The sequence below is a fragment of the Phyllobates terribilis genome, unplaced genomic scaffold (genome assembly GCF_046119375.1).
Source record: "Phyllobates terribilis strain yellow unplaced genomic scaffold, ASM4611937v1 Scaffold_4__5_contigs__length_816908805, whole genome shotgun sequence".
Taxonomy (NCBI): Eukaryota; Metazoa; Chordata; class Amphibia; order Anura; family Dendrobatidae; genus Phyllobates; species Phyllobates terribilis.
This window is the reverse complement of record NW_027362764.1, coordinates 73,289,925-73,314,405: the sequence shown is the minus strand read 5'-3', so window position 1 is coordinate 73,314,405 and position 24,481 is coordinate 73,289,925. Positions and strand designations below refer to the sequence as shown.

At 44.2% G+C, this 24,481-nt stretch overlaps 1 protein-coding gene across 10 annotated transcripts in view; it reads right to left on the bottom strand.

The window, feature by feature from the left end:
* MLLT10 (MLLT10 histone lysine methyltransferase DOT1L cofactor) overlaps positions 1–24,481 on the bottom strand; it is a 256,506-nt gene that overhangs the window by 79,149 nt on the left and 152,876 nt on the right. For all 10 annotated transcript variants that reach the window (XM_073677493.1, XM_073677487.1, XM_073677489.1 and 7 more), the window contains one exon: positions 11,691–11,786. In XM_073677493.1, coding sequence (XP_073533594.1) covers positions 11,691–11,786 — 96 coding nt within the window. The remainder of the gene's footprint in view (positions 1–11,690; positions 11,787–24,481) is intronic.

Here is a 24,481-nt window from a genome sequence, read left to right as displayed (position 1 = left end):
CGATACTCTTCCCTGTTAGGCCATTTTTGTGCAGTGCAATGATGGCTGCACGTGCTTCTTTAGAGATAACCATGGTTAACTGAAGAGAAACAATGATACCAAGAACCAGCCTCCTTTTAAAGTGTCCAGTGATGTCATTCTTACTTAATCATGACTGATTGATCCATTAACACAGGTGTGGGTGTTGATGAGGACAGGGCTGGTGATCAATCACTAAAACGATGTTAGCTGCTCCTTTTAAGGCAGGACTGCAATGATGTTGAAATGTGTTTTGGGGGTTAAAGTTAATTTTCTGGGCAAATATTGACTTTGCAAGTACAGTAATTGCTGTTAAGCTGATCACTCTTTGACATTCAGGAGTATATGCAAATTGCCATTACAAAAAATGAAGCAGTAAACTTTGGAAAAATTACAATTTGTCTCATTCTCAATACTTTTGGCCATGACTGTAGACTCCGGAATACTTCCAGAAATAGTCTGTAAACAAAGTTCACCGTGTAATCCACAAATGCAAAAGGCTCTTATCATGCAAAGAAGAAGCCATGAATCAACACAATTCAGAAACGCTGCCATCTCCCCTGGGCCAAAGCTAATGTAAAATGGACATGTGGTCAGATGATTCAAAATGTGGAATTCTTTATGGAAACCATAGGCGCGGCTTCTGCAGACTCGGGAGGAAAGGAACCATCCAGCTTGTTATCAGTGTTCAGGTGAAAGTCCTGCATCTCTGATGGTATGTCTAGGACATGTCTATGGCATGGGCAGCTTACACATTAAAGGCACCATCAATATTGACCTTTATAGGGATTTTAGAACAACATGAGCTCCAATCCAGAAAATGCCAGAAAGGTCTTACATATTTCGGCAAGACGATGCTAAACCACATACTGCATCCACAACACTAGCATGAGTTTGCAGAAGAAGAGTTCGGGTGATGATCCTGCCGCCTGCCGTCCAGACCTTTGTGTTGGCTGGAGGGACATTTTAATCACTGCTACTAATTGTTGTACATGGTTCACTTTCATCAGAACATCTCCATGACGTGTTTTGACTCCGAGAGCATTATTTTAGACAGGAGCTATACAGAGGGAGGCATGCAAACGCATGTACACAAGACAAAGGCACGGAGATCACACACATACACATGAGGAAGGCACGGAGATCGCACATACACATGAGGAAGGCCCGGAGATCGCACATACACAAGAGGAAGGCCGGGAGATGAGACATACACAAGAGGAAGGCCCGGAGATCGCACATACACAAGAGGAAGGCCCGGAGATCGCACATACACAAGAGGAAGGCCCGGAGATCGCACATACACAAGAGGAAGGCCCGGAGATCGCACATACACAAGAGGAAGGCCCGGAGATCGCACATACACAAGAGGAAGGCCCGGAGATCGCACATACACAAGAGGAAGGCCGGGAGATGAGACATACACAAGAGGAAGGCCCGGAGATCGCACATACACAAGAGGAAGGCCCGGAGATCAGACATACACAAGAGGAAGGCCCGGAGATCGCACATACACAAGAGGAAGGCCCGGAGATCAGACATACACAAGAGGAAGGCCCGGAGATCGCACATACACAAGAGGAAGGCCGGGAGATGAGACATACACAAGAGGAAGGCACGGAGATCGCACATACACAAGAGGAAGGTCCGGAGATCAGACATACACAAGAGGAAGGCCCGGAGATCGCACATACACAAGAGGAAGGCCCGGAGATCAGACATACACAAGAGGAAGGCCCGGAGATCGCACATACACAAGAGGAAGGCACGGAGATCAGACATACACAAGAGGAAGGCCCGGAGATCGCACATACACAAGAGGAAGGCCCGGAGATCACACATACACAAGAGGAAGGCCGGGAGATGAGACATACACAAGAGGAAGGCCCGGAGATCGCACATACACAAGAGGAAGGCACGGAGATCAGACATACACAAGAGGAAGGCCCGGAGATCGCACATACACAAGAGGAAGGCCCGGAGATCACACATACACAAGAGGAAGGCCGGGAGATGAGACATACACAAGAGGAAGGCCCGGAGATCAGACATACACAAGAGGAAGGCCCGGAGATCGCACATACACAAGAGGAAGGCACGGAGATCACACATACACAAGAGGAAGGCCGGGAGATGAGACATACACAAGAGGAAGGCCCGGAGATTGCACATACACAAGAGGAAGGCACGGAGATCAGACATACACAAGAGGAAGGCCCGGAGATCGCACATACACAAGAGGAAGGCCCGGAGATCACACATACACAAGAGGAAGGCCGGGAGATGAGACATACACAAGAGGAAGGCCCGGAGATCAGACATACACAAGAGGAAGGCCCGGAGATCGCACATACACAAGAGGAAGGCACGGAGATCACACATACACAAGAGGAAGGCCCGGAGATCAGACATACACAAGAGGAAGGCCCGGAGATCGCACATACACAAGAGGAAGGCCCGGAGATCACACATACACAAGAGGAAGGCCGGGAGATGAGACATACACAAGAGGAAGGCCCGGAGATCAGACATACACAAGAGGAAGGCCCGGAGATCGCACATACACAAGAGGAAGGCCCGGAGATCGCACATACACAAGAGGAAGGCCCGGAGATCAGACATACACAAGAGGAAGGCCCGGAGATCAGACATACACAAGAGGAAGGCCCGGAGATCAGACATACACAAGAGGAAGGCCCGGAGATCGCACATACACAAGAGGAAGGCACGGAGTTCGCACATACACAAGAGGAAGGCACGGAGATCGCACATACACAAGAGGAAGGCACGGAGATCGCACATACACAAGAGGAAGGCACGGAGATCGCACATACACAAGAGGAAGGCACGGAGATCGCACATACACAAGAGGAAGGCCCGGAGATCACACATACACAAGAGGAAGGCCGGGAGATGAGACATACACAAGAGGAAGGCCCGGAGATCAGACATACACAAGAGGAAGGCCCGGAGATCGCACATACACAAGAGGAAGGCCCGGAGATCGCACATACACAAGAGGAAGGCCCGGAGATCAGACATACACAAGAGGAAGGCCCGGAGATCAGACATACACAAGAGGAAGGCCCGGAGATCAGACATACACAAGAGGAAGGCCCGGAGATCGCACATACACAAGAGGAAGGCACGGAGTTCGCACATACACAAGAGGAAGGCACGGAGATCGCACATACACAAGAGGAAGGCACGGAGATCGCACATACACAAGAGGAAGGCACGGAGATCGCACATACACAAGAGGAAGGCACGGAGATCACACATACACAAGAGGAAGGCCGGGAGATGAGACATACACAAGAGGAAGGCCCGGAGATTGCACATACACAAGAGGAAGGTCCGGAGATCAGACATACACAAGAGGAAGGGACAAGGACACATACACAAGGCGGCGGCACAAGGATACATATACAAGAGGAAGGCACGGAGATCGCACATACACAAGAGGAAGGCACGGAGATCAGACATACACAAGAGGAAGGCCCGGAGATCAGACATACACAAGAGGAAGGCCCGGAGATCGCACATACACAAGAGGAAGGCCCGGAGATCGCACATACACAAGAGGAAGGCACGGAGTTCGCACATACACAAGAGGAAGGCACGGAGATCGCACATACACAAGAGGAAGGCACGGAGTTCGCACATACACAAGAGGAAGGCCGGGAGATGAGACATACACAAGAGGAAGGCCCGGAGATCGCACATACACAAGAGGAAGGCCCGGAGATCGCACATACACAAGAGGAAGGCCCGGAGATCGCACATACACAAGAGGAAGGCCGGGAGATGAGACATACACAAGAGGAAGGCCCGGAGATCGCACATACACAAGAGGAAGGCCCGGAGATCAGACATACACAAGAGGAAGGCCCGGAGATCAGACATACACAAGAGGAAGGCCCGGAGATCGCACATACACAAGAGGAAGGCCCGGAGATCAGACATACACAAGAGGAAGGCCCGGAGATCGCACATACACAAGAGGAAGGCCGGGAGATGAGACATACACAAGAGGAAGGCCCGGAGATCGCACATACACAAGAGGAAGGTCCGGAGATCAGACATACACAAGAGGAAGGCCCGGAGATCGCACATACACAAGAGGAAGGCCCGGAGATCAGACATACACAAGAGGAAGGCCCGGAGATCGCACATACACAAGAGGAAGGCACGGAGATCGCACATACACAAGAGGAAGGCACGGAGATCAGACATACACAAGAGGAAGGCCCGGAGATCGCACATACACAAGAGGAAGGCACGGAGTTCGCACATACACAAGAGGAAGGCACGGAGATCGCACATACACAAGAGGAAGGCACGGAGTTCGCACATACACAAGAGGAAGGCCCGGAGATCAGACATACACAAGAGGAAGGCACGGAGATCGCACATACACAAGAGGAAGGCACGGAGATCAGACATACACAAGAGGAAGGCACGGAGATCGCACATACACAAGAGGAAGGCACGGAGATCAGACATACACAAGAGGAAGGCACGGAGATCGCACATACACAAGAGGAAGGCACGGAGATCGCACATACACAAGAGGAAGGCACGGAGATCGCACATACACAAGAGGAAGGCACGGAGATCGCACATACACAAGAGGAAGGCACGGAGATCAGACATACACAAGAGGAAGGCACGGAGATCACACATACACAAGAGGAAGGCACGGAGATCACACATACACAAGAGGAAGGCACGGAGATCACACATACACAAGAGGAAGGCACGGAGATCACACATACACAAGAGGAAGGGACAAGGACACATACACAAGGCGGCGGCACAAGGATACATATACAAGAGGAAGGCACGTGGTTACACCATACACATTCCAGACCAGCCTTCTCTTCTTCACTCACTCACCAGTGACCTCTGCTGCTAAACAATGAAGACTTCTGACCACTGAGATTATTTTGTTTAGCCCCATTCAGGACACATTCCTAGCATGGCCGCCCCTCGAGCTGGTGGTTTTATTTTTCAGTTTCTTATGTTCATATACCCCTTTGTGACTGCAGATGTTCCCGAGATCCTATTCCTCCAAACACAGGTGTGTGGAATACATTGATCACCAAGGATTTCTTCTTTAGAAACCACTTAACATAACTGACCACCCAGAGCATTGCTAAACCAAGATTAAGAAAAATAAAAAAAGACTTTTTTTTCAAATGAGAAGCAGAAGGGTGGGATGTGGGGGTCCAAAAAGTAATTTAAAAACCCTAAAACTACTTGGCAACAGGATATTTAAAGAACAATGCTAGAAGACCCTCCTCTATTTCAGGGTGACCTGTAGTATAAATCATCCTGAGCCTCCTGGATTGAGAGATAGAGACAGACCACATTGTAATGTACAAAGCCGAGGTTCACATGTTCAGAGATGAGCAGCGCCTAAGCAGCGTATCCGATACTGCTCCTCTAAAGAAATGAAGACTCTTGGCCCTGCGATTAGTGCAGGGGTCAGTGGCCTATTGGACTGCAGATACTGTGAAACTATAACTAGCAGGTCTTGACAAGGGTCAGCTATGGCATGCTGGGAGTTGTAGTTTCCCAGCTGGAGTGACACGATGCATAACCATGTTTTATTGTATACATTTAAAATATTGACTACAAATGTGGACAAAAAGAAGCCATTTCAAAGCTTTTAACAAAAGGAGACAGAGAGAGAGGGAGAATGGGAAAGAGATACTTTCCTGCACCTACGGATACACAAGGCCCCCGCTTCATATATATTCCTGCACCCCACCACTGCATAATACACATGCAGATGGGACAGACACGTGCAGCACGCTTTCACCATCCTCCCCTTTGAACCTGCCATTAATATGAATAAGAAAGGCCAAAGCAGAGCGGGCACGACATCTCCAGCGCCGGTCTGAATTAGACAGCAGCTGCCAATATCTGCAGGACCTGTGAATAGTCCGAAGGAACATGATCACAAAATCACAACAGGACAGGTAAATAGATCGGAGATCCTTACAGCAGAATACACCCACGTGTGGTTTGTGCGCTACTTAGATGGAGTGATACGTGTAACACAACAGATGTACAGATTATCATTGCAGGATTGTATTGGAAATTTCAAATAAGATTTCAGATGGGAAGGAGCAGAGATATCCCCAAAGCCTGGGCTAGGGCTCCACGGTATCGCTGTAAAACTGCTTATATTGTCCTACTTCTGAAAAATCTCTTCAAAGTGCCGACCATTTGTTACCTCCCTTCTGTGTAATTCGTCATTCACTGCTTACTGTCAGGTGTAACCAGTCTTTAGCAGCAAAGACGCCATCACTGATTGTGCCCTCTACAGGAGGCGGGGGCCGCGCGCCTTGTGCCCTCTACAGGAGGCGGGGGCCGCGCGTCTTGTGCCCTCTACAGGAGGCGGGGGCCGCGCGTCTTGTGCCCTCTACAGGAGGCGGGGGCCGCGCGTCTTGTGCCCTCTACAGGAGGCGGGGGCCGCGCGTCTTGTGCCCTCTACAGGAGGCGGGGGCCGCGCGTCTTGTGCCCTCTACAGGAGGCGGGGGCCGCGCGTCTTGTGCCCTCTACAGGAGGCGGGGGCCGCGCGTCTTGTGCCCTCTACAGGAGGCGGGGGCCGCGCGTCTTGTGCCCTCTACAGGAGGCGGGGGCCGCGCGTCTTGTGCCCTCTACAGGAGGCGGGGGCCGCGCGTCTTGTGCCCTCTACAGGAGGCGGGGGCCGCGCGTCTTGTGCCTCTACAGGAGGCGGGGGCGCGCGTCTTGTGCCTCTACAGGAGGCGGGGGCGAGCGTCTTGTGCCTCTACAGGAGGCGGGGGCGCGCGTCTTGTGCCTCTACAGGAGGCGGGGGCGCGCGTCTTGTGCCTCTACAGGAGGCGGGGGCGGGTCTTTTGTGTGGAGGGGGTGCTTTGTTGGGGATTGGCTTTGTTTCTCAACAGGAAAAGAAGGACGGTCTGTCTTTCACTATAAGAAGTGGGGAAGGTTCTTTGTCTCTCTGCTCCTGCAGTACTGTCCATCACTGTGTAAAGTAGCATAAAAGTAAGTCTGGCTTTCAGGTCACCGTAGGCAAGTCATTGTGCAAGGACAGGGCAATTCATCCTCAAAAGTGACATGAGAAGGCACCAGCACCTGTAGAGCTTGTAGAACGATCTTGAAAAGGAATCTCACACTCAGAGTGAATGCCATTTTACATAACAAAATATTCAGCACAGTTACTTAACATATTAGACTGCTATATGCACCACGTGCAATTTTAACTTGGTGTTTTCGACAAGTTTTATATGAAAGAACAGGTACTCTTTAAATTTACTAATATCAATGTTTAGCCCTTATTTGAATTCCTTTAAGTGGATTTGGAGTCACCCCAAAATTAAAGTGGAAAAACACACTACAGGCTGATCCAACTTTGAAGTATAATGTCCTTAAAACAAGTCAAAATGAGGCTCCGTGTTGTGTGTGGCCTCCACGTGCCTGTATGACCTCCCTACAACGCCTGGGCATGCTACTGATGAGGTTGCGGATGGTCTCCTGTGGGATCTCCTCCCAGACCTGGACTAAAGCATCTGCCAACTCCTGGACAGTCTGTGGTGCAATGTGACGTTGGTGGATGGAGCGAGACATGATGTCCCAGATGTGCTCAATCGGATTCAGGTCTGGGGAACAGGCGGGCCAGTCCATAGCTTCAATGCCTTCATCTTGCAGGAACTCCTGACACACTCCAGCCACATGAGGTCTGGCATTGTCCTGCATTAGGAGGAACCCAGGGCCAACCGCACCAGCATATGGTCTCACAAGGGGTCTGAGGATCTCATCTCGGTACCTAATGGCAGTCAGGCTACCTCTGGCAAGCACATGGAGGGCTGTGCAGCCCTCCAAAGATATGCCACCCCACACCATTACTGACCCACTGCCAAACCGGTCATGCTAAAGGATGTTACAGGCAGCAGATCGCTCTCCACGGCGTCTCCAGACTCTGTCACGTCTGTTACATGTGCTCAGTGTGAACCTGCTTTCATCTGTGAAGAGCACAGGGCGCCAGTGGCGACTTTGCCAATCCTGGTGTTCTGTGGCAAATGCCAAGCGTCCTGCACGGTGTTGGGATGTGAGCACAACCCCCATCTGTGGACGTCGGGCCCTCATACCACCCTCATGGACTCGGTTATTAACTATTTGTGCAAACACATGCACATTTGTGGCCTGCTGGAGGTCATTTTTGCAGGGCTCTGGCAGTGCTCCTCCTGTTCCTTCTTGCACAAAGGCGGAGGTAGCGGTCCTGCTGCTGGGTTGTTGCCCTCCTACAGCCCCCTCCACGTCTCCTGGTGTACTGGCCTGTCTCCTGGTAGCGCCTCCAGGCTCTGGACACTATGCTGACAGACACAGCAAACCTTCTTGCCACAGCTCGCATTGATGTGCCATCCTGGATGAGCTGCACTACCTGAGCAACTTCTGTGGGTTGTAGAGTCCGTCTCATGCTACCACGAGTGCGAAAGCACAACCAACATTCAAAAGTGACCAAAACATCAGCCAGAAAGCATTGGTACTGAGATGTGGTCTGTGGTCCCCACCTGCAGAACCACTCCTTTATTGAGGGTGTCTTGATAATTGCCAATAATTTCCATCTATTGTCTATTCCATTTGCACAACAGCATGTGAAATTGATTGTCAATCAGTGTTGCTTCCTAAGTGGACAGTTTGATTTCACAGAAGTTTGATTTACTTGGAGTTATATTCTGTTGTTTAAGTGTTCCCTTTATTTTTTTGAGGGGGGTGTGTGTGTGTGTGTGTGTGTGTGTGTGTGTGTGTGTGTGTGTGTGTGTGTGTGTGTGTGTGTGTGTGTGTGTGTGTGTGTGTGTATACACACACACACACACACACACACACACGAACACACACATATATACAGTACAGACCAAAAGTTAGGACACACCTTCTCATTTAAAGATTTTTCTGTATTTTCATGACTATGAAAATTGTACATTCACACTGAAGGCATCAAAACTATGAATTAACACATGTGGAATTATATACTTAACAAAAAAGTGTGAAACAACTGAAAATATGTCTTATATTCTAGGTTCTTCAAAGTAGCCACCTTTTCCTTTGATGACTGCTTTGCACATTCTTGGCATTCTCTTGATGAGCTTCAAGAGGTAGTCACCGGAAATGGTTTTCACTTCACAGGTGTGCCCTGTCAGGTTTAATAAGTGGGATTTCTAGCATTATAAATGGGTTTGGGACCATCAGTTGTGTTGTGCAGAAGTCAGGTGGATACACAGCTGATAGTCCTACTGAATAGACTGTTAGAATTTGTATTATGGCAAGAAAAAAGCAGCTAAGTAAAGAAAAACGAGTGGCCATCATTACTTTAAGAAATTAAGGTCAGTCGGTCCGAAAAATTGGGCAAACTTTGAAAGTGTCCCCAAGTGCAGTTGCAAAATCCATCAAGCGCTACAAAGAAACTGGCTCACATGAGGACCACCCCAGGAAAGGAAGACCAAGAGTCACCTCTGCTTCTGAGGATAAGTTTATCCGAGTCACCAGCCTCAGAAATCGGAGGTTAACAGCAGCTCAGATTAGAGACCAGGTCAATGCCACACAGAGTTCTAGCAGCAGACACATCTCTACAACAACTGTTAAGAGGAGACTTTGTGCAGCAGGCCTTCATGGTAAAATAGCTGCTAGGAAACTACTGCTAAGGACAGGCAACAAGCAGAAGAGACTTGTTTGGGGTAAAGAACACAAGGAATGGACATTAGACCAGTGGAAATCTGTGCTTTGGTCTGATGAGTCCAAATTTGAGATCTTCGGTCCCAACCACCGTGTCTTTGTGCGACGCAGAAAAGGTGAACGGATGGACTCTACATGCCTGGTTCCCACCGTGAAGCATGGAGGAGGAGGTGTGATGGTGTGGGGTGCTTTGCTGGTGACACTGTTGGGGATTTATTCAAAATTGAAGGCATACTGAACCAGCATGGCTACCACAGCATCTTGCAGCGGCATGCTATTCCATCCGGTTTGCGTTTAGTTGGACGATCATTTATTTTTCAACAGGACAATGACCCCAAACACACCTCCAGGCTGTGTAAGGGCTATTTGACCAAGAGGGAGAGTGATGGGGTGCTACGCCAGATGGCCTGGCCTCCACAGTCACCAGACCTGAACCCAATCGAGATGGTTTGGGGTGAGCTGGACCGCAGAGTGAAGGCAAAAGGGCCAACAAGTGCTAAGCATCTCTGGGAACTCCTTCAAGATTGTTGGAAGACCATTTCCGGTGACTACCTCTTGAAGCACATCAAGAGAATGCCAAGAGTGTGCAAAGCAGTCATCAAAGCAAAAGGTGGCTACTTTGAAGAACCTAGAATATAAGACATATTTTCAGTTGTTTCACACTTTTTTGTTAAGTATATAATTCCACATGTGTTAATTCATAGTTTTGATGCCTTCAGTGTAAATGTATAATTTTCATAGTCATGAAAATACAGAATAATCTTTAAATGAGGCTTGTCCAAACTTTTGGTCTGTACTGTACATATATATATATATTCACACTATTATAAGCTACTAGACAGGAAAACCCCTTTGTATTATTGTGCACTATGTTGAGTCTTGGAACCCAAAGGATAATACAGAGATTTTTATGCACATTTCTTATATTTTCTCTCTGCATTTATAGCTGCACTATGGCAGAAATACTGACTATATAAAACACGAGTGTGAAGAAAAAAAATATGCACATAATGCTGACAAGACTCAAGTACAGATTAAACAATCTGTGTGGGGGTCTAGATTTAGTGATTTTCAGCCATAATACAATATGGTTGTAGAAATGAGGCCTGTAGCCTATATACCATGAGTAAGGCAAGGATAACATCTCCCATCCTCCTAACACATGAATTATGGAGCACACATGCAGATGCTCCGTTGAATATTCTTTAAATCTTAAGGTTACCAAGCAAGACACAGCATAGAAACCCAATTTTCAGTTCTTAAGTGAGACGTAAGTAGAATTGCAGGGGGTTTTCCGCCCCTTCTTTTACCTTTTCATATGGGCCAATGTGGTAAGAAAATGAGGAATAGTATATAGTCATCTTCCGAAACCCCCTGCTGCTCCTCCGTCCCACTGACTGGGTCCCAGCCGGTCCCTTCTCCTCTTCTGACACGGTTGCACTTGACACCAGGAGTCAATCGCCGAGGCCACTGATTGGCTGCAGTGGTCAAACACCAATTACGCATGAATTGAAAGAGGAGAAAATGAGAGGCCACAGCGATTGACTTCTAATATCCAGTGCCAACCAGGCCAGAGTAGAAGAGGTGAACGGCAGACCAGGGCAACATAGGAGGGATAGGGAATTGGAAATTTATTTTTTTTTATGCAGTTCTAAAGAAAAGTAAACAAAAAAATTGCTATGCATTTAGTCTGAAAGAAATCTGAATCACATTACTGATTTAATGAGACTCCCAAAAAATTTTCACTGCTAATAAAATATATATATTTTTAAGCTGCACATATAAAATGATGCAAAGTCGAAAAAAAATATTACAAATGAATATAAAAAAGTCTACATAATCCCAGTATAACGCTACCACGTCATGTAGATCGTCAGTCCATGCTTAAATGTCACAGCTACAAAGTAACTTTGGCTCATTAGCGTCCTGTCAGTGGCCAGCCTCACCTTTTCAGTAGTCACAGTCAGAGAGGGAACTAATGATGCCAAAGGCTCCATTTGCCTTCTGGATCTCTGTCTGTGCTTTTCCTTCTCTTTATGTTTCTGAAATGAGTAAGGGAAATTTGTCAGTATTCATTCAGCGCTGTTAGGGGAGAAAAAAAAAAATATATGTTTTTCAATATTTGATAATTGCAAAAAAGAAACGTTACAATGGTGTTATTAGGGTTATTGTGTTGTTATAAAAAAAAAAGAAACTAAATAAAAGGTGAAACCTAGATGGCTAATGATCGCTCTGCCGAGAGGCGACCAGTCTCCAGCCATGTTCAGTGTAACACACGAAATCCTAAACCTCACAAACGTTTACCCCATGGATGAAGGGATTGCCTGCTTGTTAGGGAATCCTCACATGTGTTGATGCTGTCTAACAGCCATAAATCATGCAGACACAGGGAATTGAACATAATATACGAGCACAACAAAGTAACTCGGTAAGCAGCCGAACATGCACGGTTTAAAGGGTTAAATGAGCACGTCACTATTGCCAACCCTATGGATAGATAACTTTTTCTTTTTTTTTTTTGTGGTGGGGGTAGGGTGGAATAACCCTTTTTAATCTATGGCTTCATTTACAAGTCAGTTTTTTTCACATACGAGAAAAATGGACCAAGTTTCATCAGTGATTTATCAGAGTTTCATCAGTTTCTCGTATATGAAGAAAACAAAAAGTTTCTCCACCTTCTATCTAACAGTCTGTGAAAATTGAACTCCTTCCCCCCCCCCAGATGGGATCAGAGTGCTCTCCGATCTTTTTCTAGGACCCGTAAGCTTGCATTGCTGATTTTGATCAGACAGTCGGATCATAATCGGACAAGTCTCCACGATTTTGCACAAACAATTCAGTCCATGGAAAAAGAAAAAAAAAAAAAAAATCAGACATGTGAATGACCCCATAGACTATCACAGGTACGAGTGCTATCAATGAAAAACAAAAATGGCTTTCGCCCGAGAAAAATGGATGTGTGACTAAGGCCTTAAAAGGAAATATATTTAGTTTTAGATTTTACAGTGTTTTTTCCTTCATGTCGATATTATTCCAAAGCCAAATTTTCACAATGAGACTTAGGTTTTTTGCTCATGGTCCAAATATTTGTAGAATTTTTACAAATTTAATATGTTAAAAAAAAAATAAAAATTCTGGAGAAACTATAAAAATATTAAATAAGTGTGAAACGCTGAAAGATATATTTCTTAGAACAAAAGAAGAAAAAATAAATGCCCTACAGAAAGCCCAGGGTTGACAGATGGACTATTTCAGCTTTGACAAAAAAAACAATCCGCCCTATTAAATATCAGGGGCAATTTTGATAGTTAACTGACCTTTTGGCTTTGGGATCTCAGGAGACATTTCATGAGACTATTAAATGTCTGTTATAACCATCGCTTATTTAAGTACACACGCGGCTCCTCTCCAGCACTAAATGTATACAATTAAAACTCCTAAAAAAAAAACCTCGGCACCGAGTGTAAACACCGTGTAAATAATTTACAATGGTAATTATTTTCTTCAGGGACAGAAACGCTCACAAAGAATTAATAAGGGTTTTTCTAATGTAAACTCAACAAGTTAATGTTTAGCAGAAAATCTTTCAAAAACATGCGGCCTGGCCGAAAAAGCACTTGGCAGGACGCCTGGAGCTGTAGTTGGGGAGATCAATGATTACTTTAAAAGTGAAAGTTGATTCTGGGTCAGAACATTTACTCCGTCATTCTTTCCTCACTGCAATGTTTTGGAAAAATACACGTGCTTCACGAGCTCCCTGCTCGGACAATACGAGAGTCTGCAAAATCTTAAAATAAAAGGGGTATTCCCATCTCCAAGATCCTAACCCAAAATGTAGTAGGTGTAATAATAATAATAATAATGTTATCAAATACCTCCAAATACAAATTTAGTATAGTTCTTCAGATTCGCCATGTCTCTTACCCCATGTGCAGGGCATTGCAGTAGCTTAGTGGTCGTAACCATGGATACATAACATCTGTCACTATATGAGTGGTCATAACCATGGCTACCTAAGCTACTGCAATGCCCTGCACAAGGGGTAAGCAACACAGCGAGTCAGAAGAACTATACTATATTTCTAATTGGAGAGATCTGCTAATATTATTACGACAGGATCCAACTGAGAAGCCATGGAAAATGTAATGTCTCTCCACGTTTTTCTTTACATAATATGCACTTTGGAATATATATTTTTTTTACCAAAAATTAGAATTATAAATAGTGAATCAAAATATAGACAAGTGAATGTGCCCTAAATCAAGGAAGTAAGCAAGAGGTGTGGTGCTGCAAAAAAGAAGGGTTATGTAATCTTGAGGACAGATTCCTCTTATTGTTGGAGGAAAGCTAGAGCAATGTGCACATCATCCATAAGGGGAAGGAGGATTGTTTCCCATAATTGAGATTAACTGGTGAATTTATTGGACTTTTAGGGTGCTTGTTTAAACTTGTCTTAGCTAATGGTCATCTAGTGTCTAGACTACTTTAGGGCTGAAGGAACATTTTCAAGTCTGGCGTTCAATCCCATCGAGGAACATTATTACAGTCAAAGTTTAATGGGCTAGTCCCAATTTATACACTTATGGCATATCCACAAGTCCTTCGCCTATTGGGAGGAGACAGGTCCTGAGACTTTGATGTAATGTTTTAGAGAGATTTGTGCAGGTTTGAGATCTTGAGAGCCATGCATACCCAATTCACATTTTAGGCTTACTGACCCATAGGGAACACGCTACATGGGTTAACAGACTACCGGAATAATTGATTAGTAGGATTCTTATGGCCATTTGCAAATTTTTCCTTATTCTTCCATGGTAATACGGCCTTACTCCAACAGATATAGTTGAAAAGATAAATATCCCAGATAGTAATCAGCCCCTGGGCTTTGTGATGGAGACACGAGGGATTGCTCTGGGGCTGACAATGTCACTGCTGTGACAAGAAGCAGAGCCCCGGCCACCGCACAATAGCAGACAGTCTTGCTTTACAGCACGCTTTAGTATGGCTTCCTTATAATCCACTTGAGGAGATTTGGAGGAAAAGCATTTCTTCCTCAATGGTAATCGGAGCAAACCCATTTTTAAAGCAACAGCCTAGAGGCTTTTTCCCCTCCTTACACGGCCAGGCCTTTTCAGATAAGCACAGCTACATGATCTTCCCCGGGTACCTCTGGGAATGACACGCACAATAGAAGCAGTTTGTATTTTCCTGAGGTTCCACGTGAATGAAGTTGCAGGAAGAAGGGCAAGAAATAATGGATTGCCATCTGCGCAATATATCAGTTTTAAGCTGCCACATTTCTAAAAGCTCAATAACATCTAAAACAAAGAGGTAAACCTGATCTTGTGCCCTCATGGTCTTAAGTGCAGAGCTGACTCTTCCACCCCTCCCAGGCAGGCAGCCATGCAACGCCTACACAAACCAGTGCCTTGGTTAATGATTGAGAGAAAGCCAAAAAATAAGAGCAAAGTATCGACCCTCTATAAGTCAATAAGAAACCCAGACGTTAGCTGGATCTGCCGATATCAGCCAATAGTCTGATGTGTATGGAGGCCTCAACTTTATCCCAACAGGTGACGTCGGGGGAGTGAAGGATCCGGCAAGTCCAATCTCGATCTATTTGTTCTTCGGGAGATAAGACAGGGAAGTCTAGTAGGGCTCTCAAGGAGAACACAGGTGCAGATGGTGTCGGTCATGCGTGGTTCCACCACTGCCTTTATGTTTGTTTTTCTGCTCCTTTAAAGACGCATAATTATTAGTGCAGGTGTGAACGGAGCCATTGTTGAAAAGTGCAGCATAATAGAAAGAATCCCATAAGATTATTTCGTAATGTATGTTTTTACTATTTTTTTTCCTTTGGCATTGAGAAACGTTCAGCTGGACTTCAGTCTGCAAGGAAATCCGCACCAATCATCTCATCACTTTTGATCACTGCAGCAGGTCTTTTTTTGGTAACTAGCTGGATTTTGGGAAGTTGCTGCAGGGGTAATCCACAGCAAAATTTGCAACGGTTTGTTACAGATTTTGAAATCCCCTTTGAATTCAATAGTGAAATATTCACAACGGGCATTGCCATGTTCTAGATTTTACAGTCGGCACCACAGTTTCTTCATGAAAAATTTCCAATTGTGTGTGAATGAGGTCTACTGCTGCCACTGGATTTTGCTGCAGACTTTCTTCCCGAAAGTCCTGATGTAAGATCCACAGCAATGTGTGAACAAACCCTTAAAGGGGTTATCTAGGACTTATTTTTTTTTATTGTGGGGCTTAGAACTAGATCAGCACCGATCTCGGCTGGCACAGTGCAGTCTCTGACTGCTCCTGACGGCAATTCTGCAGCTTATGTCGACACAGCAGTGCCTTCACATCTGTTCTGCTCTGTTGACAGGGAGTGACTGTCTATGTCAAGATGACTGACAGTTGACTCCCCGCTGCCTAACTGCAGGAAGTCAGCTGACAATCAGCATGACATTGACAGTCACGCCCCATCAACAGAGCAGCCCAGAAGAAGAAGAGCTGCTCTGTTGACGTGGAGGACCCAAATCGCCCACAGGAGCAGTCGGTGACCGCTCTGAGTCGGTGCTGGAGAGAACTAGTTAGCAACTACCTGCCCGTTAGTTTTTTGGCTCATTGTAAAAAAAAATATATATATATTTAGCCCTGGATAAACCCTGTTAAAAGAGGTTCTCATCTTTCAACAAAAAATTTGATCAGTGGGGGAAAACCCCATTCAGCTTGTTTCAGGTGATTCTTTGGCAAATCAGTATCAATCACACAAAAAAAAAAAAAATAGTAATAATAATAATAATAATATTAATAATAATGCACAAAAAAAAAAAAAAATGCATTTTTATCTCCAGGTTCCCCCCTCTCCCAAAACTCTGGATCGTCTTACACAAACTAACAGAAGCCACAATTTTAGCTTTTGCTGATTCCTCTATGGTACTACTCTCCCCATCTGGCATATACCTGGGGACTAACTGCCTGCACATCGCAGTATTCATACTGTAACTGGAGAATCCACCAAGATTGAGGTAATTCTCTTGTTATTTGGAGATTTCCTTGGTGACAGCTATATCATGTGCATGGAGAGGACACGGCCACCTGTCTGATGTCGGTATGGTTTCTGCAGCATTACACGTATCTGCACCTGCTCGTCCCGACATACAATACATTCAGGGATTTTTGCATCTGACCTCAACTGATTTTACTCAATGTTGCCGGCAGTGACTTATACCCAAATAAGCAGCGGCAGGTAGCAAAATATATGTGTTTGTTAACCAAATATCCTGCGCCTTTTTTGACTAATGGATAACACATTTACATGGGACGCAGGAGAAGATCAGACTAGAGACGGACTATATAGAGGCTCATGTATGTGCACGTGTGGCGTGTGGGACAATTCAATCTCCGCAGCAAAGAGTAAAAAAGAAATGTTGATAACGCTTGTTAAAAATGACAGTGTATGGAAAGAAAAATGTGTCTTGTTTGATTGGTTTATTGTAAACAGCTGAAAGTTTGTACATTTTGCTAATAAACCTAATTATGAAAGAGAGTTGAATGATTTTTATTGCCAGATATAGCCGGAGATTGGCGGCGGCAACGGCCGACCTCAGCCGGAGATTGGCGGCGGCAACGGCTGTTCACAGCAGTGAATGGCCTCAGCCAGACTGGCTAAGCTGGCATTTCTGCCCATTTACATAGTGTTAAAATAGAACCAGTAAGCACGGACTAGCGGAGGCTGTTTAAGCATTGAAAATCTGTGAGGACTGAATCTTTCCCGCCATAATAGTATGTCAAATTTTTTTATTTATTTATTTTTTTTAGCTTTTAAAAATACCATACCTTAAATTTAAAACACTACTATAATAAAGTGAAGACTAATAAAGGATAAATATTTTCCATGTGAATGAATCACATCTGACATATGAAGGAATAATGCAGAAATCTTTTGATATAGGGGATTTGGTTGTCCACTTGCTGCTGAACTACACGTCTAAGAGGCTCAGCATCACCGAATGCTCTGATATTCCTTTATTATATATGGTCATCATCAGATAGTTGCCAATACAGAAACAGGATTTCCACTTTCAATCAACGGCCCAACATGAAGAATTTCCTTTAAATGCGGCAGAAAATCTGCTGCATATAATGAAACTTCAGGCATCAAACTTTATTTTTCACCCAAATTGATAGTGATAAAGAGAAAAAAAATCTTGTTCAGAAATAATAACTTTATTGAATATCCTAGGTTTAAAAATACAAGCTTTTAGGGCCATTAATGGCTCTTCTGCAGGCAATAACATAGCGTGCGCATGCCGCTTTTTCAAGTGCCCTGTGGTCTGCGGCGTGCATCCTGTAAGACACGTATTAAGAAGCTAAATGGTGACATTTTAAGTTGCCCCCTATTTTGTGCTATAAATGAAATGTATTTTACTGTACATTTCGCACTGAGCCGCACAGCTGAGAGCGAGCGCGTCTACATTCGGATAAAGCTCCTCCACTGAGCTAACTAAATCAAAGTGGTAGACGACTTGCAAGTCAGCAGGGAGGCAAATTAGTATTTAGTCATGCTCTTTATATTTTTATTAAAAGATTAAAACTCCGTGTGAAACGCGTGGCACGCTGCCACCGTCAAGGGGCTGGCTGCCAGCACCACTGCAAACACATGCCAACAAGGAATCGATCTAAGCTCAAGAAACGGCTCTGCCATGCGCTCCACCTCGCTACGGTAAGTTAGATTTATTGCTAAACAATATAATTAATGAGAACGGCTCAGGATTTCGGCACGAGGAGAGGGGGGCACAGAGGTAATGGGTTTTAAATAAATTGGACTTACAGATTATCAAAATCTCTCCGTGTGAATCCCTTCAGTGCGTTTAGTGACCTATCCGACGGGCAGCGCCAGCATCACCGAGACGTATTCCTAACCTTCATTTCAGCAACGCTCTAATTGAAGACAAGAGATGGGCTGGATACCCTCATCAGCCCTTGAAATAATGAATCGGGACCTGCGGACACCTCTAAGATATGTCAAATAAGCAATAGAGACTCGGAGCACGTGTCTGTACCTCTTATTTATGAATGTGTGCTTAGCATATTATCGAGCAGGAATTACTAGGACGAAGCTTTTGTGACAACGTAATAAATAAAAAAAATACTAAAACTTTTGTCAGTCTTAGTGGGAAAAAAAAATAATAGCGGCATCAATAGTAAATCAGTGAGTTGACTCTTGGCACACTTGCCGATTGGCTATTTGACATGGCTCAGGTGATCACCGTGCCCTTCTCATTGTTTTTATAGTGGATAGGTCTTGTATTACCACTCAGTCCCATAGATAGAAATAGGGCAAAGTTGTAGAATTTTAATACCACACACAGGCAACAAATGAGATCCAATGCTCTCCAGACTGCCGTATCTCTGACCAAAAGAGCAGCCGACGGCCGGACCCCACAATGATGAATGGCATCATGTCCATTTTATTTTTATCAGTGTGCTGGATCAGATATTTATCAATGGTTGTTCTGTGCGTCTGTTTTCTTAACCATCAGTGATTTTCTTGATGCAAAAGAAAAAAAATTACTAATATTCTCCCACCAGTTACAATGTTAAAGTCTTGATTTTGCAAAAACCCATACACTTGCATGGGTGATTTTGCATCTTTTTGGGGGTTTTTTTAGCCCGTTTTTGATTTACACTAAATACTTCTTATACTTTGTGGCCTTTTTTACGTCTATTTTAAGCTATGTTCACATGTAGCGTTTTTTTCAAAAAAAGGTAAGAGACAAATTTATTTATTTTTTGTATAATTTATCAACCACGCAAGGCCAGTTTGGCAGTTCTTAACTACAAAACCATAAAATAGTGAAACGTTGGGGAAGAAAAAGAGGGAAAAAAAGAAAAAAAAATGGCCATCAAGTTCAATCTCAACTTACCTTTCCCAAGTCCAGTGCCACCTCTCTGCCGCTGCGCTGGTCTCTGTTTTTTTCGCAGCACCGATGTCATGTGACAATACTGCCAAAGAACAGTGAGCTCAGTAGCTCGAGCCATGTACAAGGACAAAGCTGTTATGCTCAGTGATTGGCTGCAGCACTGTTGAAGTGACATTAATGCTTAAATCAAACAGAGAGCGAAGCAGAGGCGGATGCTGAAAGCAAACAGATCGGGCAGAGGTGGATGCTGAAAGCAAACAACAGAGATGGGGGCAGAGGCGCAGAGCCAGTGCTGGTTCTGGGAAGGGCAAATATTACTCTGATTGTTTTTCAATAACTACTGCAGTTTTTAGCAAAAACGTATCTGAAAGGCAGCCAACCCCTTTAAATTCAGATATATAAAATTTACCATTATAGGGTTTTTCACAGTATGACTACTCGAACTGTAAATAACCATTTTGTATTTAGATGCCAGAATCGCCTTTCCTCCACACTTAATATTGCCTTGCACATTTGTAATGTCCTTGGAAAGAATAAACCATTTGTCAGGTTTTTTTTCTGACTACATATGTATCTATACATGTATAGGAGGCAGTCTCTGAGGCACCTTTATTCTAAGGTGAACGCACCCAACTATTTTAACCTCTCTGTGCTACTTGGAAGATGAGATTTCCCTATATTTCCTACTAAAATCTGCAATTCTTATTTTGACCTGCACTTTCTCATTTATTTTTGCCATTTAGGCCAAAAGCGTGAGAAAGGAAGGATCACACAGATGGTGGAGAGAGACACCGTGGATACTCATAGTAAAAAAAAAAGTAAAAAACAGGCAAACAAAATGAAAGAATTTTGTTAAAGCAGTTAATATCCAAAACGTCGCATTCCCAAACAGCTAAATAACCAGCAAAAAATAGCCAGCGAGAAAGCAAGAATCACAGAAATGCTGCAGAAAAAATATCCAGGCGCAAACTCAACAATGTAACATAATGAGCTTGGCAGCAAATTCTACTCATTTCTGTCACATTGATGCAGAAAATTTGGAAATCCTGAAGAAGAAATAGAGAGGGAGAAAAGGGGGGATTATTTCCTCTCTCAAAATGACTTAGCACAAATAACTTAAATTTTTTTTTGGTTTTTATTTTTTTCAAGAAAAATCACGACCTCTCGATTTTAAATCCTGTGCAGAAAGTTTCACTGCTCTTACAGTAAAGAATCCGGTCTTTTATTTATGGAGAAAACAATTTCTAGATGATCGAAAAATATTCCGTAACTGGAGTCCTATGTTGCCCATTTACTTTCCCAGCCCACTACACAAACACATACATCATTTACTTGGGTGACGGATGTATGGTACAAAAAATGATAAAACAGCGCTGTCAGCAGATAGGTGTTAAAACAGGTGAGATCCTCCTGCATTTGCATCAATTGACACATTTCCATTAATGAAGCAGTCTGCTTTACACTTGTAATTAGTAATACCAAGTACAAAGCACACTCATTACCAAGCAGGGAAAGAAGGAAAAAAAAACTGGCAATAAGGATTCAAAATCCGGAAGCAGCGGAGAAAAGACCGGGGGCCATCAGAAGGTGAGTATAAGGTATATTTTTTATTTTAAAAGTTTTTTTGTTTTTTTTTACAGGTACTATGGTACCCGGGTCTAGAGGAGAGTCACCTCTTCTCCAGATCCGGGTACCATCCGCACATTGAATCGCTTAATATCCGAATGTGCACATGTAGTGATACGGATATTAAGCGAGTCAATGGCGGCAATTACGCTGCGTGTCCGCAAAATTAATGGACATGCTGCGTATTTTTCCGCAATGATAATCCGCAGCGGAAATTTCCGCAGCATGTGCACAGCACATGCGGATTATCATTGGGGACCACGGGGTACGTATTACCAAGCGTTTTTAAGCGTCTTTGCTGCGGAAATTCTGCGGCAAAAACGCTTGAAAAACGCATAGTGGGCACGCAGCCTAACAGTGAGCGACTTCCAAGCACCAGAAGAATGGTCAGGTCTCTTTTAAACGCTTCGAAGCTTGAAGTTGTTACGACGCTAAAAAAAGACTATATTCACAGGTTGTTTTTTTTTTTTAAAGAGCTTTTTCAGGCGACCTCCAGGTAGAAAGCACCTGAAAAAGACATCAGGTGCACATACCTTAAAGGGGTATTCACATCTCCAAGATCATATCCCAATATGTAATCGATGTAATAATAATTATTAACAAATACAGCCAACTAGAGATGTAGTATAGTTCTTCTGATTAGCCATGTTGCTCACCCCATGTGCAGGGCATTGCAATAGCTTAGGTATCCATGGTTATGGATATTTGCTCATATTATATATACCTACTACATAATGGGATAGGATCTTGGAGATGTGAATACCCCTTTAAGGTCGGGATCACACTTCTGACATTAGTATACACTGTGGCGGCATCCTGAACGTGAACAGCCTCACAAGCATAAATGCATTTACGTTTGGGTCACAAGACACGCGACTGGTCCCAACATCGGAGTGCGTACTCGGACCGTGAATGTCGTACGTCTGAAACTGGCTCAAAAGAGGGCGCTAACATTTGTCTTGTAGACGGAGTGTCCCCTAGCATTGGCATCACTAACTGGACAGTGATGTAAGGGCACTTCCTATATGATAACACCCCATAGTCCATTTATTCCCACATTTCCAGGAGGAGTAACTGAGGGACAGCACAAAGTATAGAGTTCAAAGAAAAGATAAATGTTTACTCGTATTAAGAATCCAAGTGTTTACTAACACAAACATGGCAGGAGAGCAGACGGGTCCCTCTTGAAGTCAACAAAGGAGGAACTCGAGTGTGATGCCTCCAGGAGGAGGATCTGCACTCTCATGAATATCTTCTCATTGCACATGATTGTCTGCTCCATGACAGATGTACTTTAATTGTGCGGAGATTAGCTCCCACATTCCAGGAGTAGCAGCCAAGTGTAAAGGAAAAGGTGAGGTCTCCGATCAGACAACATGGACGTGCTACTTCCTCGCTGGAAATACATTGTAGGTGGGAGTAGCAGACCATGCAATATTTAATACTAATAGCTTTGGCACATAGTCAATGTTCGCACTAATCAGCGCTCGCTTCCATTATTGTGGAAACGTCACACTTCATTACAATCACCTCATCATTTTAACATTTAAAGATTACCGACACCACCAGCACCCTCATCCTCCGTCCTCGCCACCGGCCATCAGCGGCTAGATTATCCTGCCTTGTGCGGCTCCTGGTATAACCACAAGCTCCAGCATGCCCAGCAGAGGCCACCTCGTATCCAAACGCTATTAACACAGCGGGGGAAGAAGGATTTGGATTAAATACCGTGTTTTAGGAAATGTTACACGCAACGCGTAATTACGACGCTAGGATAAAGTACATTGATAAATTGGAAAATTGCAAAGCAAACTTTTTCCACTTTTTACAGCGTCGGCATAATTGATTGATGCATAAATTGCAATAACCTAGTCCAAAAGAAATCGACTCCATAGTTTTGCATCGGATATTGCTTGGTGCGCCTGAGGAAAGCTAAATTAAAGTTCACAGCTAATTGGATGCAACGGAGCATTGCACATTCACACCATAATATAAACCCTTTGTAAGGCTATGTTCACACATCATGATTTTTTTCAGCATTTTTCAGCAGCAAAACCTGATCTCTTGCAAGGATTTTTGTTGTGGTTTTCTTGCTTTTTTGGGTGCGTTTTTTTCACTGTCCTTTTGTCTATGTTATGCATGTACATAAAGATCAGTGGAAAAAAAGTTGCGTTTTTTCAGCGTTTTTTTTCCACCACCCATTACTTCTAATGGGTAAAAAAAAAGCTGAAAGAAGTGACATGTTCTATTTTGCAAAAAAACATGCAAAGCACAAAATCCTGGACAAAAAAAAAAAAAGCTATGATGTGCGCATGAGATTTCTGGAATCTCAGACTTTGCTGGTACTGAAAAACTCAGCTGAAAATTTGCATAAAAAAAATCTCTGAAAAAAAACACATGATGTGTGAACATAGCCTTATTGTCACACACAAAAATGTCACCAAACTCTCACAAACAAGAAGACGATACAAAGACGCAAGGACGAAAAATGGTATAATTCAGCGGATACTCCTCCCAGCCGAGGCGACAACTAGTAGTCGGGGCTAGTAATCGCCAATATGTGACTCACCATCAGCTATGAGACCACTATTGGGGAGCCACAGGATGGAGACCACCAGCTGTTGGAAAATACTACTTGTAGTCTGTAGGTCTAAGGAGATGCTGGGAGTTGTAGGTTCCATAAAAGCTGGAGGGTCAGAGGCTGGAGAACATTGCAGCTTCAAGTAGAGGTCAACCACAAAGTAGTGACCACTGAAGAAAAGGCCGTGGTCACACCTTCGAAGGCGACTCATCACTACTGCTGACATACTATCATTACCCCATGGAATAAAGTCTCTGGAGCATCGGGTCTCTGTTGTGCCACTCCTTTGTTATTTCTCCAGAAAAATTATGTGGGAAAAAAATGACAACTAGGTGTGAACATTTCCTATATACCAACTTATATTCCAGTTTCCCTCTTTAGGTTTTTGTTTCAGTTTTTTTGCATTCTGTGAAATCAAAGGTGCGGCCTGCCTTTTCTTTGAGCTGAACATTATATTCATGTAGATTCCCATGCCTGGGTGTAGACTGGCTGGATTTCAGTCAGTCATTCTCATACCTTATCCACATGTATGTCACTTGACAAATGGTAATGTTTTAATATTAGAAGTGAGGACCATCCCGAATAGGGTCACCGTGAC